Source organism: Alligator sinensis, unplaced genomic scaffold (genome assembly GCF_000455745.1).
Source record: "Alligator sinensis unplaced genomic scaffold, ASM45574v1 scaffold153_1, whole genome shotgun sequence".
Classification (NCBI taxonomy): Eukaryota; Metazoa; Chordata; order Crocodylia; family Alligatoridae; genus Alligator; species Alligator sinensis.
Window position 1 is genome coordinate 1,897,992 of NW_005842099.1, and position 15,482 is coordinate 1,913,473.

General features: G+C 43.3%; 1 protein-coding gene across 7 annotated transcripts in view; it reads right to left on the reverse strand.

Moving 5' to 3' along the window:
- UTRN (utrophin) overlaps positions 1-14,220 on the reverse strand; it is a 580,332-nt gene extending 566,112 nt beyond the window's left edge. For 6 of the 7 annotated variants that reach the window (XM_025204844.1, XM_025204843.1, XM_025204842.1 and 3 more), the window contains exon 1: positions 14,056-14,220. In XM_025204844.1, the coding sequence (XP_025060629.1) occupies positions 14,056-14,134 (79 nt within the window). In that variant the 5' untranslated portion in view covers positions 14,135-14,220. The remainder of the gene's footprint in view (positions 1-14,055) is intronic. The other variant, XM_006024237.3, reaches the window with a different exon arrangement.
- Between the last annotated feature and the right edge of the window lie 1,262 nt (positions 14,221-15,482).

A 15,482-nucleotide genomic window follows, 5' to 3' on the forward strand; every position in this document is an offset into this window, starting at 1 on the left:
TTCCTGCCTATGCAGGGGGTCAGACTCGATGATCTATTGAGGTCCCTTCTGAACCTAACATCTATGAATCTATGTCCACTCCTCCCCAACAAAGACTTAGGCAGTATGACACTCTAGCCCTAAACCTCCCTCCAGGTTAGACTATTTCTTCCAACCACTGCTGAAGATGAATTCATTAGTAGCATTCCGCGTTCTCAGCTTTTACCAATTTTCACTGATAAATTCCCTGATTTTTTAAGTCATTCAGTTTGTACTGATTTACACCCGTTTTTCAGTTCAAATCCCTGTTAACCAGCACGAGTGGGGAATGGCTCATTCCCCACTCGTGCTGGTTAACAGGGGTTTGACCTGAAAAACGGGTGGTGCTGGTAAGCTAAAAGTGTCGCTGTGCCAGTTACCCGAGGTGTAGGTTTCCAGCTGGATGTGGAGTGGGCAGTGGCAGTGGCTGCATGCAGAGCAGGGGGGTGGCGGAGGCTATGCAGGGGCTGGGTGAGGGGCTGGAGCCTTTGCCTGGGGAAGTGGGGCACCCAGCTCTGACCCTGGATGGGGCAGGACGGGCCACAGGAATTGCTCTTGGGGCAGGCAGGTCCAAGCTGTACCCCAGTGGCTCTGGTTTCGGCCCTGCCCCTGGCACTGGGAGTTGCAAGCCCCACTGGGGGAGCCTGGAAGGAAAGCCAGACCCCACTCCCTGTGGTGGGCTGTGCACTCAGCCACTCCTCATGGGCCCATGGGGCTAGAGCCACCTCCCGGCTCTGGGCAGGGCGGGAGGTGCCGGTGCCAGGTTCCCCCCTCCCCTCCACATCTGGCCACGTGCCACTCCCCTCTTCCCCCAAAACGCCAGGGCAGCCCAGCAATAGGCTGTTGCAGCAGGGGGCAGGGGCACAAACACAGCCAGGGAAGAAAGGTGGATAAAGTATGCTTTCTGCTGCTGATCCAGGGGCATGTGCCCACCCCAGGAAGAGCCCAGCACAGGACCCCCAGCCTGCAGCTCTCCTGGGGGACACACAACAGCAGAAGTTGCACCCCCCACCCGCACTCACTGACAGCTCCCGCCCCACTTTGGGGCAGGCAGCAGGCTGTGTCATGCCCCTTCCCCCACCCCTTCCCTAGTCTCAGCCTTATTCCCACCCTCACCACCATTTTTTCCCCAATTTAAACTGATTTTTTTCCTTTTATCCTGATTTCATCCCCGTTTTTATTTTTCGAAGATAAACCCGAGAAAATTCCTGGATTTTCTTTTTTTTAAATGAAAACTGTGAATGCAGAACACTACTCATATGCCACCCAGCAGCTTATTTATTAAGCAAAAAAAAGTCAGAGGGAGCACATCACATTTGCAGTCTCCAGCCTCTAACAACTCTCTGTTCATGAACAGATTAAATTAAAAAAACCTGTTCCTTCCTTCTACCCCCAACTCCAAATGGTCTAAAACCAGGATACATAAGCGATCATAGATCAATAACTGACAAGCTACCCAAGGGACACCACACATCTAGGTGCCAAATGAATATTCCTAAACACAGAGGCAAAGTGTCTGAAGCAGGAGAAACAGGTAATGCCTTCCAGCAGGATGCAATCAAACCAAGCCAAACTATCTTCAGAATATAACTACAAGACCCACCTCTTAACAAAGTCTTTCCCCAGCAAGGAGACTAACTCTATAAATTAATTTCATTCCCATGGAGTTCCAAGAAGAGAGAACAGGAGTAGCATACTTATCTAGAAATGGAGTAGGGCTGTGTTTCAAAACAATTTACATTAGTTGTTTTTCAACCTTAAATTAAAACAAAGATACTTTACAAAAAGTGAAATAAATAAGTGTGGATCTGCAGGCATTTGCTTATCCTCTTTTACCAAACTATTTTATTTAAATACATTATAATGTAACCAAAAAGTATGAACACTGTTCCCAATGTTTGTTCAAGTGTCCGTATATATACACATACATATACATACGCCCAACTAGAGGAGGCAGACAGCCAATTTCATCATGGGCATATCGCAAGGCCAGCCACCATTTTCGCAGGCTTATCACAGCAGGGTCCCTCCACGCCTCTGATTGGCTGAGGGGCCCCAGTGGCCCCTACCAACACCGGTGACTGGCAGAGGGACAGAGCCACACAACAGGCAGCCCTCTCAGCCAATCAGTGACAAGGAGCAGGGGCAGCTACCATCTTGGCTGCTCCCCTTCACACTAGCAGACTCCCTCCCCACAGTGGGCTGCACAGCTGGACTGCAGTAGCTATGAGGACCACTAGCTCCCACTGAGAAGCCAGCATTTTATTTTTAATATTTTTTTCCCCAGATTTTGCAGACATTGCCCGATTTTGCAGACAATGCCTGATTTAGCAATTTCCATTAAATCACAAATTGAGAAACTGAGTAGGTCCCCAACTGTATACAAAAGGAAAGTACTGCATACTTTTTGCTTTCCTTCTGCAGTTATTAAAATGCCATACTAAGTATTTTTAGAATGTTATCCCCCACAACACTTTCCTGCTCAATTCATAACCTAATATTTTAAGGGCATATTCAAATCTTAAGTTCTGTCACACTCCAAATGGGGCAAAATCTCATTTGATTTTACAAACTAAAAGAAATTAACTACAGCTCTTTGTGAAGTGAATTCTGCTGTGGCTCAAACTCACATTTCTCTGCAGTGAACCATCTCATCTCAGCAGTGTGATGCCATATGCCTGCCACGTGCTGACTGGCAGGGACACGGCGTTGCGCTGCTCCCAGGTCAGCAGCAGTAGGGCACAGAGCCCAGCCTGCAGCAGCAGCCCACCTCCACCCTGCACATAAATCCGGGGGAACATGCCCCCCTGGGCCTCTGCCAGAGTATGTGCAGCAGTGGGAGCCTCCCCACGCCCCTGAACAACCTGCCCAGGCTCCAACGGTCCCACAACGCACCCCAGCCCCAGGGCCCTATTCACCACAGTCTCTGCCTCTGCCCCACTCCCTCCCTCACTACAGACACTTCAATCTGGCAGCCCCCATGCCCCTTCCCCATGACAGACTTACTTGTTGGGGTGGGCAGTGCTCTACACACTGCTGGGTTGCTATGTTTGCATGTCTGTGCCTGTGTCTGTGTACGCCCCTCCCACTGCAGCCACCCAGAGCCAGCAGCCAGGCTGCTCTGCGACCCTCTGCGCTGCTACTGCTGCCTCGCATTTATGGGGTTAAGCCCTGTTAGCCCCAGCCTTCTGCCTTCTATGCCCAGGACCAGCCCCTGAGGCACTCCATTTGAAACCGGCTGCCAACAAGAAATTGAGCCATTGATTACTACTCTCTAAGCCTGATGCTCCAGCCAGTTTGTTATCCACCTTACAGTCCATCCATACTTCCTTAGCTTACCTACAAGAATGCTGTGGAAGACAGTATCAAAAGCCTTGCTAAAATCAAGGTACATTGCATCCACCAGTCTCCCCGCATTCACAGAACTAGTCACCTTGTCATAAAAAGCAATCAGGTTGGTCAGGCATGACTTGCCCCTGGTGAAGCCATGCTGACTGTTCCTTACCACCTTTTTCTCCTCCAAGTGCTTAGAAATGGATTTCTTGAGGATCTGCTCCATGATTTTTCCAGGAACTGAGGTGAGGCTGACTGGTCTGTAGTTCCCTGGATCTTCCTTCTTCCCTTTCTTAAATATGGGCATCCTGAGTTCCAGCCCCTTCTCCCAGGGCTACTTATGCATTTTACATTTTAAAAACCCATGGAATATATAGCAAATTACTCTGAGAGCAGGACAGGGATCCTTGCTCAGTTCTTTCAAAGAGTAGATATGGGTGCCTACCCACTAGGGAGGTTTTCAAGCCCTGAATCCTAAGAGGATGGATGCAGCTGCCTGTAGCCCTGACTTTAGGCACCAAAGAAAAAAAGATAGCATTCAGACCCTACCTCATGTAGTATTTCCTACCCAACAAAACCAGATGCTTTAAATCACCCTAAGTCAGGGGCTTTCAACCTTTTTTTAGTAAGTCTTCAGTGGCAAGACACAGAGTGGGAGGGGTGGGGGGAGGTTGTGGAGCGTGGCCCATTGCAGAGCAGCAGCAGAGCCTGCAGAGGGGTGCCACTACCCTCACCCAGCCCCAGCCCTGCTCCTGGGAAGCCGAGGCGCAGGGTGGTGGGTGGCTGCGCTCTATCCCCGCCCACCCACACATACACCTTAGAGCCCACCCAATACCCCCAGGGGTATATGTACCCCCGGTCAACAACCCCTGACCATAGAAAAGTGGACTCGGGGAAAAAAAGGTTTGAGCATTAAGTGTTACACTTCCATAAACCTATAAGTCAAATAATGCAATTCCTCTTCCCAAACACACACACACACATCCTTATCAGTTCCTTAAACTGTTCATTATTGTGTCATCTGTACTAAGTGCAATTTTTCCCCAACACTGAATGAGGAGCATTTTGGTATGCAACTGGGGGAGGGGAAAGGAGGATGGAACAGCTGCTCTCCTCTAAAAAGTGTTGAATTTCTATCAAAAGAGGTGTACGCCCATCACAGTGAAGACAGAATAATGCATTCAGAACATGCACAATCGACACAGCTACAGATATTTCACAGCAGAATATCTCTGTCAGCTTGAGGAAGGAAAGATGCCCATAGTCAATTTGTTCTATTCTCCATTCCCTGCTCTTCACGTTCTTTCCCATACTCCAAATCCAAATAGATTACCATACTCTCTCACATGGCAGAATGAAAAGGGGAGGGGGGCTGAAATCTTTCCTTTTAGTAAGTAACTAAGTAGCAGCAGCTAGGGAGCCAAGCTTGCTCATCACCCTGCGACCTGTGGATGGAGTGCAGATTTTACTTTCTGGTCCCTCTCCAAGCAGCAGAAACTGCTCTTATCATATTTCTCAAATATCATGTGCACTCAAATTTCAGGCAAATGTTTTGGTTTTTTTTAAAAGGGTGCATGAGTATGTGAGAGGATAGTTTAATTAAAATATTGCCCAAATACTCCCATGTCATAGAAGTTAACTATATTGGGCACACTAACTCAAGTATGTCTATTTGGGGTTTACAAAAATGTGAATATATCAAGGACAACACAGGATATGCTCAATCAATTTAGATAACTACAGTACTATAAACTTTAAGAGTGTCATTATACATATGGAAAGAGGGAACAGGGTAGCATTAAAATGTTTCCACATTAGAATCTCCCCACCATCAAATTTGAGAACAGAGTGCTGAAATCTTCCTCAGCAGCTGGAAAGGGGGAAGAAGCCAGATAAAGAATGCCAGAGGTCTGTCCAGACACATTATCCACACATGGGTTTTCACATTCCTTCAATCTCTCCATCATACTATATATTTTATCTAGATATATACACTATAAGAAATGAGAATGTATGTGTTTACTTAAGCCTACTAGCTAAAGGATTCTAGGAAATGAAACAAAACTTAGATAAGAAGATTCACACACAGAGAGGTGTAAAAGTTAGAGTATAAAAGGGAGAAATTCATTTGAAGATGCACAAGAACTCCAACCTTGTGGAAGGGAAACAACATATGGGTAAGAATTGGAGAAGAGAGACATTTTCCTTCAATCTATTTTAGCTGAATGACTACAGTTCCAATACAATGACACAATGGTGTCTTTTCCAGCAACGCACTCCTACATAAAAATGTCAAATGTTAGCATACTGACAGCTATCAGAGATTGTTCTGCATAATTCTACAGGTTTAAAAAAAATAGACATAAAGATATATTGCCATTTCCACTTCTTTTCATTCTTATTTCACAAGCCACAACCACATACTACACATCGGTAATATATTCCCCTGACAGTACAGGGCACTAACAGTCCAATGTGCTGTGTAAAGACACATAGTGAGAAAATTATTGCTGAGAGCACTGTCATAGACTCCACTCACATAACAGACACCCAAACAACTGCAGTTTCTTTAAATGAGGAAAGAGGCAGTGAAAGTTCCTTTGTGTAACAATCCTTTATTGCGTTGAAAGGAAAGAAACAACCTTCTAGATTCTTTAGGGTGCAAGGGCTGTGGCGGTAACATTTAAGGAACATTAGTAATTCTGACTAATCTTAAAAGTTCCAGTATCTGATAAAACTAGGGCCCTTTCTCATTTTGAATTGGGGGTGGGGAAATCAATTCTTATACAATACAATACTGTAGAGCTTTTCTGTTCCTTTTAAGAGCAATTTTAGTGAGCTTCTCCCTTGCAAACTCATCACACTGACGAACAGTAAAAAGCTCACTATGTATAAAAGCAACATTGAAAACAATGGCCCAAATTTTGAGCCCTAGTTATCTTGAGAGTTTTACACAATACTACACACATAATTCAGACATGCAACCTGACAAGGCTCCTTTAAATTCAGAGATGTTGAAGATGCAACCCGTGATACTCCTTGGAGGGGCTAGGAATTCAAGGGCAAGAATTATTACCAAATTCTGGGGTACAGAGCCCTAGTAGGGACCTGTTTTGGCCGTGGGGGGCAAGCGACAGTTCCATTAATCCCCAGGATTTAGGAACCTATGGCAGTTAACACCACTGCTACTTACCCCACCACCACAGGTTCAGATCTAGCTCACAAGAAGCCTCACAGTCCCATGAGGCTAAGGGAGTGTGATACCTGTGCTTTAATTTATCCAGATATTTTTTGCTTGCAAATTCAAGTTTTTACAAAGGGACACAGAGGCCCCAAGGTAATGGGCCTGACTGAAATGCTACTTGACATTAATGAGAGTCTATTCATTTACTTCAGATGGTTATTGGATCAGGGCCAAAATACCTACAGGTTCAAATCTTCTTCTTCATGTTGAACAAGTTTTTCAGTTGTCATTTCAGTGCATGTGAATAGCTGCTCAAAGGGTTTCCCCATAGGTTGCTGTTCCTGCATCACCACTTGTAGTTCTTAGGTAATTCTCCCTAGTGATTTTTGTATTAAGTATTTTAGAAATGCTTTCCATGAAACAGGTATCCAGGTTGTAGCTGTACTGTTCTAGTGGCAAAAGCAATCGGAACTCATGGTAAAGGTGATATCTTTTATTAGACCAATTACACGTTTGCAAAAAAAAAAAAAAATCTTTAACTGCAAGCTTTCAGGAACAAACACCCTTCTTCAAGCATAGGAGAAAATATTGTAAAAGTTCGCCTGGGCAGAAATGAAAGTTCGTATTTCACACCTTCAACTCTCCTGTAAAATCCGAACTTTCATTTCTACCCAAGAGAACTTTTATAGTCTTTTCTCTTATGCCTGACGAAGGGCATTTGTGCCTGAAAGCTTGCAATTAAAGCTTTTTTTTTGGCAAAAATCTAGTTGGTCTAATAAAAGATATCACCTCTGCCACGAGTTGCATGAAACATTTGTTCTAACAGTGCTCTTCCTTTCTTGCTCTTTCATTTCCTAGCAGAGGGGTATTCAAACCAATGAACAGTCTTTCATCAAGGAAGCCTTGATTTCTGTTCCAGGGCAGAATACTCCATGGGACAGATGGATCAGCATGCATCCCCCACCCACCAAGACAGCAGAAGAAGGTGGGGTTGGGGGTGGAATTCATAAATAGCTGATTAAATTCCTCAGTGTCCCACCTGAACCCAGTACAAAGCCAAAACAAAATGTGAACCAACAGCCGTACAACCCAAGCAGACTACAGGCTCCCTTTCAAGCACTTGGAGATACCTGGGGCATGGCAAGACCCTGGCCACACCTCCACCCTTTGGGAATGTCCTCTGCATAAGCAGTCTTCAGGCATTCTGATGGCCTAAAACCAGTTATGCCTGTCAGGCACACCCTCTACTTTGGCTTCAGGCAAACCCAATTGCTTCATGGCCATTTTATATGAGTGAAGCAACAAGTGGCTCTAGATGAGTAATGCATTAGGCCTTTCAAAGAAAAAGTACTATCTTCCCTACATGCCCCAAGGCAGGGAGAACCATTAGAGCAGGGGCAAGCAATTATTTTGGGCAGAGGGTTGCTTACTGATTTCAGCAAGCCATCAAGGTCCACATGACAGGCAGCCCAGGGCAGATAAATATTATTTTTCTAATTTTTTAGGGGCCCCGCGGGCCAGATATAATGGCCTGGCAGGCTGCATTTTGCCTACCTCTGCCTTAGAGGAAGAGTCTCATTGATAACTATCCATCCTCATGAAGTCAAACTACTCTACAACCCATAATGGCATCAGCTCCTAAAACCAGTCTCACCAAAAGATAAATAATTTACAATTTCTTAGATCAGTTCTTTCAGATGCTGCCAACCACATTTAATTTAATTAAAAATGAACACTAGATCAGGAGAATTAAGCTCCCAACGATTTAGGCAGGAACTCTTATAACTTAAAATGCACCTGAGGCATGCAGTAATCTTCCAGAATATTTTGCCTGTCATGTCTTACTGCTTAATTATATACATTATCATTCAAAACTATCATGACAGATTGCAAGTGTTTTCCCCTCTCAGTATTTTTCATAATTAATCACATCAAAAAATTCATCTGTTCTTCAAACACAAAGATGACAACATGGTTTTTATGCCTATAAAGCAAGCATCCCATTGCACTATTCCTTGAAAGCTTCAGTTTCAAAAGAAAAAGATCACCCATATGCCCAAAATTCTTCTCTTCTTTTCATAAAAGTTTCTAGGTTACATATGTAAGGCTTAGTTATGGAAGGGGAAGGTGCTAAATCCAGGAAAAAGCTTTTCACCTAAAAAGGGGTGTACATATGTTGCTGTTCCTTAAAAAAGGAGATCAGCAGGTACCTTTGAAAGTGGGATGCCTAGATTAATCGTGTTGCATCAATACAAAAGAGTTATTCAGTTCAAAGATACCTATGAATTAGCAAGCAAAAAGACACAAAAACAAACCAAGAAAACCATCAATCACTGATATGTATACACCAGAGGAAAGGCTAAAAGTCAACTACTGTTTTGCTCCAAATATTGGACAGTCTCCTATGCAATTGCCATGGTGAAAACAGTCATTACACAATGTAGTTTTGGTCACAATCATATTCTAGTCTAGACATAGAATATTAAACACATGCACACCAGAATTAACCTACTAATTACCATATTTACCCTAGTCCAAACTAGATCCTATACATAAAAAAATTATAAATTTTTATATCTTTCCACATATAGAAACTAATTGGAGGGTCATCCTAAATTCATCCTCCCTGGTACTCTGGCAGGGAAAATAGCAGCAGGGAGACCTGGGCTGTCTGGCCCTCACCACTTGCCCTCACCTCCTGCCACTTAACCTATGCAGCAGCTCTGGCCCCAGCCCAAAGCAGCAGCTCCAGCCTGGGGCAGACAGCAGCGGTGAGTGACTCTGGCCCCAGGTCAGCACCTGAGCTGGGGCCAAAGTCAAAGCAGCTTGCCTGTAGCTGTGCAGTCTCCCCCATGCTCCCTCTGGACTGCATATGGCAGGTCTCTCCCATGCTCTCACACCAGGTGGTCTCTGCTGCTGCATGAGCCACCTTGAGCCATCCTGGCCCCAGCCTAACAGCAGCAGCACTGACAGCTCCAGCCTCAAGCCCATCACAGTGCTCTCGCCCATTGCAAGCCCATCGCAGCAGCATTGGACCTAGACAAAAGCTGAAGCAACTGCTTGCCCTAAGATGGTACTCAAATCCAAAACTAAGTTCCCTGCAACTGCACCCCACCCCCAAAGATTTAATGGGGAAAAATCCCTCATCTCAGATCCGAGTAAACATGGTCACCAAAGTAAGTGCTCGTATTGTTCTCGTCTAGGTAAAGCCTCTTCCAAGACTGAATGGTAATATACCCTAAGCAAATATACTACAAAAATAACCCACCAAGCATACACCTCTAAAAACCTCCATCTTTAGTACCATACTTTCCAAATAGGACCATTGAACAAAAATGTGTTTCTAACTGATCAATCGAAACAGAGCTCTCAAAAAGTGTGGCTTACAGTGACCACAGGTCGATATCAACTTTCTTACAAATCACAATCTCCCAAATAGCGTATTTAGATCAATTTATGTATGGGGTAATTAAAAAGTTGGGATTTCTCATCCACACAAACATTTTGTGGTATATGGGAGTCCTAGGTAATTGAGTAAAATCTTTCTACATACATTAACATTTTTCCAAGTATCTTTAAGGTAACTGCAAAATTATATTACAATATTTTATTAAAAGGCAGACATGCAAAATACCTCTTCCCTGGTAAGTCCTCTACTTGCAAAGTTAAAACAGTTTACATCTGGAAAAAGTAACAGGGTTTTATTTATTTTTTTCTTTGTTCAAGTAAAATAGTGTTGATTACATTTTTCTTCTTCATAGAGTTTTAGCATTTTCATGGCAAATACACTAGCTATGTTGTTTCCATGGAACTGTCATTCTTCCCCATCCTGCAGCTTTATATTGCTCTTAGTTTTATTAACTAAGAGTTTATTAAGAAAAACTTAACATAGTTTATTTCTTCTCCAAAAATCAAAATCATAACACTCACGTCAGATATATGCTGAGAAAAGCCACAAAGCCTAAAGAGATCCATAAGCTTTGACTGGTAATTGTTAAAGCTTGAGTACACCATTTTAGCTTAAAACAAATATTCAATAAACAGTTTCGTTAGGAAAGATATATTGCCATTTTAATGGCTTTGTATCCATTCTTACAATCTGATCCTGAATCTTACCAGGAGTCAGATAATTAAAGCAGGAACTTTTACAAAAATTGGTTGTGCATTCAATTTCATTGTATTCTTAGGACTAAATTATACACTTACATGTAGAGTATTTAAACTTTCTGCTGGGTTTTTTCCTGCTGCTCTCTTTTGGAAATTTGCTTTCAATGGGATGTCAGAGTATTACAAAAATTTAAATTACTAGCCTTCGCCGATGCTTCTAGCTCCCTAATTTATTAAAGCAATCAAGTCATCATACCTGACATTATATTAGGTGCATTTGTTTGTTTGTTTGTTTTCAAAAAACAGAAAGAAAAATATATAGAAAGAATTGGAACAAAGCATAAGGAGAGGAAAATGCTCCTTATAAATGGCAGAATGCACTTCCCTGAGAGGACTCAAGACCTATTTCTTGTAAAATTATTATTATAAAAAATTTTAAGAATTGCACCACAGTAGTAAGAAACAGTATAAAAATAAGTATTCTTACAATTTAAAGTTGCCTGTGAAATCCTGACTAGCAGCTGTTTCCTTCATCATTAGTAATAAAAGTTACAAAGGCATATTTACGGACTCTCCTAGAATAAGCATTAGAGTCTCACATCCCCTGTACTGACCTTAGAGAAACAAAGAAACTGAAGCAAAACAAAACAAAGCTCACCCCTTTCCTACCACATATCTAGAGAAAATAGGAAATTCTTGGTTTCCAAATAGCCCTGTCCCTTGCCCTCTGAAAAAAATGCAAAATATATCCATTAAATAGCCTGTTTGGAAATATATGATTCATTTTAAGTAGATTAGTTGATACATCTGCAAGACTCAGATTATTTATATCCCCATTTAAAAGAGCACCCCAGACTGCAGACATCCAGTTGACTGGAAACAACTCAGGAGTTCCATTTATTAGCACCAAAATGAATATTTTTTCCCCCAACCCCTGGCAATACATAAGAAGAGAGGTATCAAAATACATAGTTTAGACCTGAAAACTAGCCTTTAATTTGCTGTCAACTGCACTTTAGTGTACTGTGTCCTTTCATTAAAAAAATCTCTCCCTCAGGTTCAGTTACAGGGGGCGTGACTACACAAGACACTATGCCACTACAGCAATGTGGATTCAGTGGGCACAAACCGCGACACCAACACTACTGAGCAGTTGCTTGTTGCTACTGCGCAGTAGCATCAGAAATAACCCGTGCGGTGCTGGGACTGCACGGTAACTTACTGCACAGTCATTTAGTACTTAAGTCCAGCTCCTGTTCAGGGGTGAGCAAGTACTAAATGACTTTGCAGTAACAACTACACCGTCTGGCACACAGGTAGATGTGCCCAGGGTCTCATTCATTGCTCAGCTGCAAAAATTAACTTTAAGATATCTTATCTCCAAGATCCAAACCCTGTCCTTAGGGCTTTCTGGAAAATCAAATTAAAACACCCCTACCCCCATCAATTAAACCAATTTTTAATTTATCGTGTCATTCTTAATATTAATGCAAAAATTAAGAAGCCTCTGCATCTTAGAATAAATATTCTACTATTAATTTATGAAGGAGGAAGAAAGTAAAGTGAGCCACATGAGCAAGAGAAGGTCTCAGACACAACAATGAGAACTACCATTCTATACACAGGCGCCCTGCATCTTACGTGCATTTAACTTGTGCGAATTCAAATATACGCGGGTGGGGAGGGGGGGCGGGGCTTGAGTCCGCACATGGCACTGCCGCTTACCTGGAGACCCGGCCACCACCATGCTGCCAGCGGTGACTGCCTCTGCCTCCAAAACCTCCCACCGCCGCCATGGAGCCATGCCCGGAGCTGTGTGGCCGGCTGCCGGGCGTGGTGGTGGTCGGGCGGCACGCAGCCATCCCCACCACCACCCCGCGCTGCTCCGCTGCTGCCGGCCACCCGGCTCTAAGCATGGCTCCGCAGCGACAGCGGGAGGTTTTGGAGGCAGAGGCAGTCACCGCTGGCACGGTAATATGCAATTTCACTGTACGCGATTTCACCTTTACGCTCTGCCTTTAGAATGTAACCCCCGCATAAGATGCAGGATGCCTGTATCAGAAATTTCTCCGAGTACAGTGAAGTTTCCTGGTAAGAGTCTGTACTGGGAATATGCACATACAAGAGCACTCCCAGTAGGATGCCCACCAACTCAGAGTACTCAGCCTGTCTAAATCAGACATTTCCAAACGTAGCAAATTTCATCCAGAAAAAAATATTACAGGACTTAAGACAAAACCACATATACTATTTTACAAAGGAGGAGGCATTCCACTCACAAAAAAAAGTTTACTCACAGTAAGAAAAAAAATGGGGGTGGATTTCTAAGACTGAACTGTAATCACCAAAAGACTATTCTAAATCTCAATGAAATCAATACAGATTCCCCATGAAATCAATGGCTTGGGGTTAGGGCCTAAATTTGTATCCTGTTTAAATCTGGTCTAAAACTTAACTATAAAATGATATCATTTTAAAAAGATAGAAATACATGTATGCTAGGACATTTCAAATGTCTTCAAAATTACAAACACATGTATTGTACTAGTGTGTTAAATGTTCAGAAAAGTTCCAGTTTATTATGTTGCAGATACCAAAGAAAATATAGCAGATTCTGCAACAAAATTTTTCCTCATTTAGGAAAGATATTCTTGGGATTAAAGCACTTTATTGGATCACGATGTGCATTCAGTTTCTGGCAGTATAGGAAGTTTCCTACGTGGTCTTACCCAAGTAATTTCATCTTTGTCTCTCAATTTCCCCATGTATAAAATGGAAATAATAATAATCCCCTACCTCAAACCATGTTGTGAAGTTAACTTCATTACTGTGTGACACATTTGGATAGGAGGAGCATAATGATATATTTTTTTAAGTTAGTGCAACAAAAACTTCTTAAAAATAATTCTGAAAGAGGCACTTAAGAACTGCAGCTTTTACACAAATGCTTTTAGTACAGGAAATGCTTATGGTGCCAAAGTCAGCCAACAGTTTTATGTCAGAAGTAAATCAATTCCTCTTACTGCACATTGTACTATTAAAATGTATATAAAAAACCTTCAATCACTGTTGCCATTTTCAGAAGCTCAAAATAAACACAGAAGAGGCAAGCCAATCCTTGGTTGCATAAGAGCACTTTAAAGCACATGGTTATTTACCAAACCTGATGTAATTATAATGCAAAGGGTGGATCTTAAATAAATAGACTTAACAAGCACTGTATGAAGTAGGAGACATGAAATTATTATTTTTATTAATTTTATTATAGTTGCATCAAGAGGCCCGAGTCAGAATGACTGTGCTGGGTACTGACACCAACATACACAAAAATAAAGAGGAAAAAACAGCTAGAATATATCAGGCATACTCTGATGTACTGAGAGAAACAACATCAAGTATTTTCTGCAACCTACCAGATCTGGACTTTATGATATCACTGAATTCACTGTGTCCTCCACCTGGACCCTCCTCTTGATCTGAAACCTTGGCCATCCTTACAGTCTTGAAAATCCTCTCTAGTACAATTTAAACCTTTACCAAAACAGTTCTCATATGCAGGACTGGTTCAGAATCAGTACCTAAAATATGAAAGGAAAAAGAATAATTAAAAAGATAAGCCATTCCACAGATGACACCTAGAACAGACAAACTTTACCCAGGACCCCTGTAGAACATCCTTTATTCAAGGCGTACTTCATACATACACTCTAGACCAAATGTCTTTGATTATGCTGCTACTCAAGTAAAAAATTTATTGAAATGTATTGCTCCCACCAGAGACAGACATTGGGACAAAAGATCAAGAAATAAGCCACCATAATTAGTATATCAATGTGGTAAAGGCACATGTCCCGCCTAATCTTAGCTATTTGTAAATCCCTTCCATCCACTTTTCCCAGGGCAGAGTGACACGCAGGCTGGCAGTAAGGACTGCTTGTCACAGCGGCCCTCAGCCACTGAACAGAAGCGAACGAGGAGTGGCAGAGCCAACTTCCTTATTCGTGTGCAAGTTACACAGGACGCATCTTGCCAACTGCTTCGAAGCGCAGCCCGCTCCCCGAACTTGGCTCGGGTCCTTCTCACTGAAGTCACAGGGGCTCTGGCCTCCTCTGCCCCCATCACCTCCTTCAAGGCACTTCTTTCCTTAAGAAGCAGATCTCCTTCTCACCCTGCCCCATGGTGCAGATACACGTGCACAACGCACACAGCCGTGCATGTAACAGACACGTATAACAGACACCTGTAACAGACCCAGAGACATGCCAGCACCCACATAAACACACAGATGCACACATAACAGACATGCAGATGCGCATAATGCGTCCAGATGTGTCTAACGGGTGTGCCTATTCTGTGTGCAACAGAAGCATGTAGACACACACACGTTGTGTACAGACACAAGTAACAGACATGTGCAACAGAGATGTGTCAATACTCACAGAAACAGCCATGCATGCAACAGGTGTGCAAACACACAATGTCACATGTCTAGTGGCATGCCTATTCCGTGCGCACAAGAGTGCAGACATGCACAAGGGGTGTACAGACACATGTAACAGACACGTGTAACAGAGATGTGCCAATACTCACAGAAACCCAGACACGCACGCCAATGCGTGCCTGTTCCGTGCGCACCAGAAGCATGCAGACACACACACAAGGGGTGTGCAGACGCATGTAACAGACATGCAGACACGTGCACGTCACGGATGTGCATCGCGTGCAGACGCGCACACAACTGTGTGCATGCCCACACGCCCCCCCCCCGTGTGACACACAAACGTGAGGCGTGCAACACGCAACACATGCGATGCGTGGCAGTGGCCCCCTGAAGAAGGGG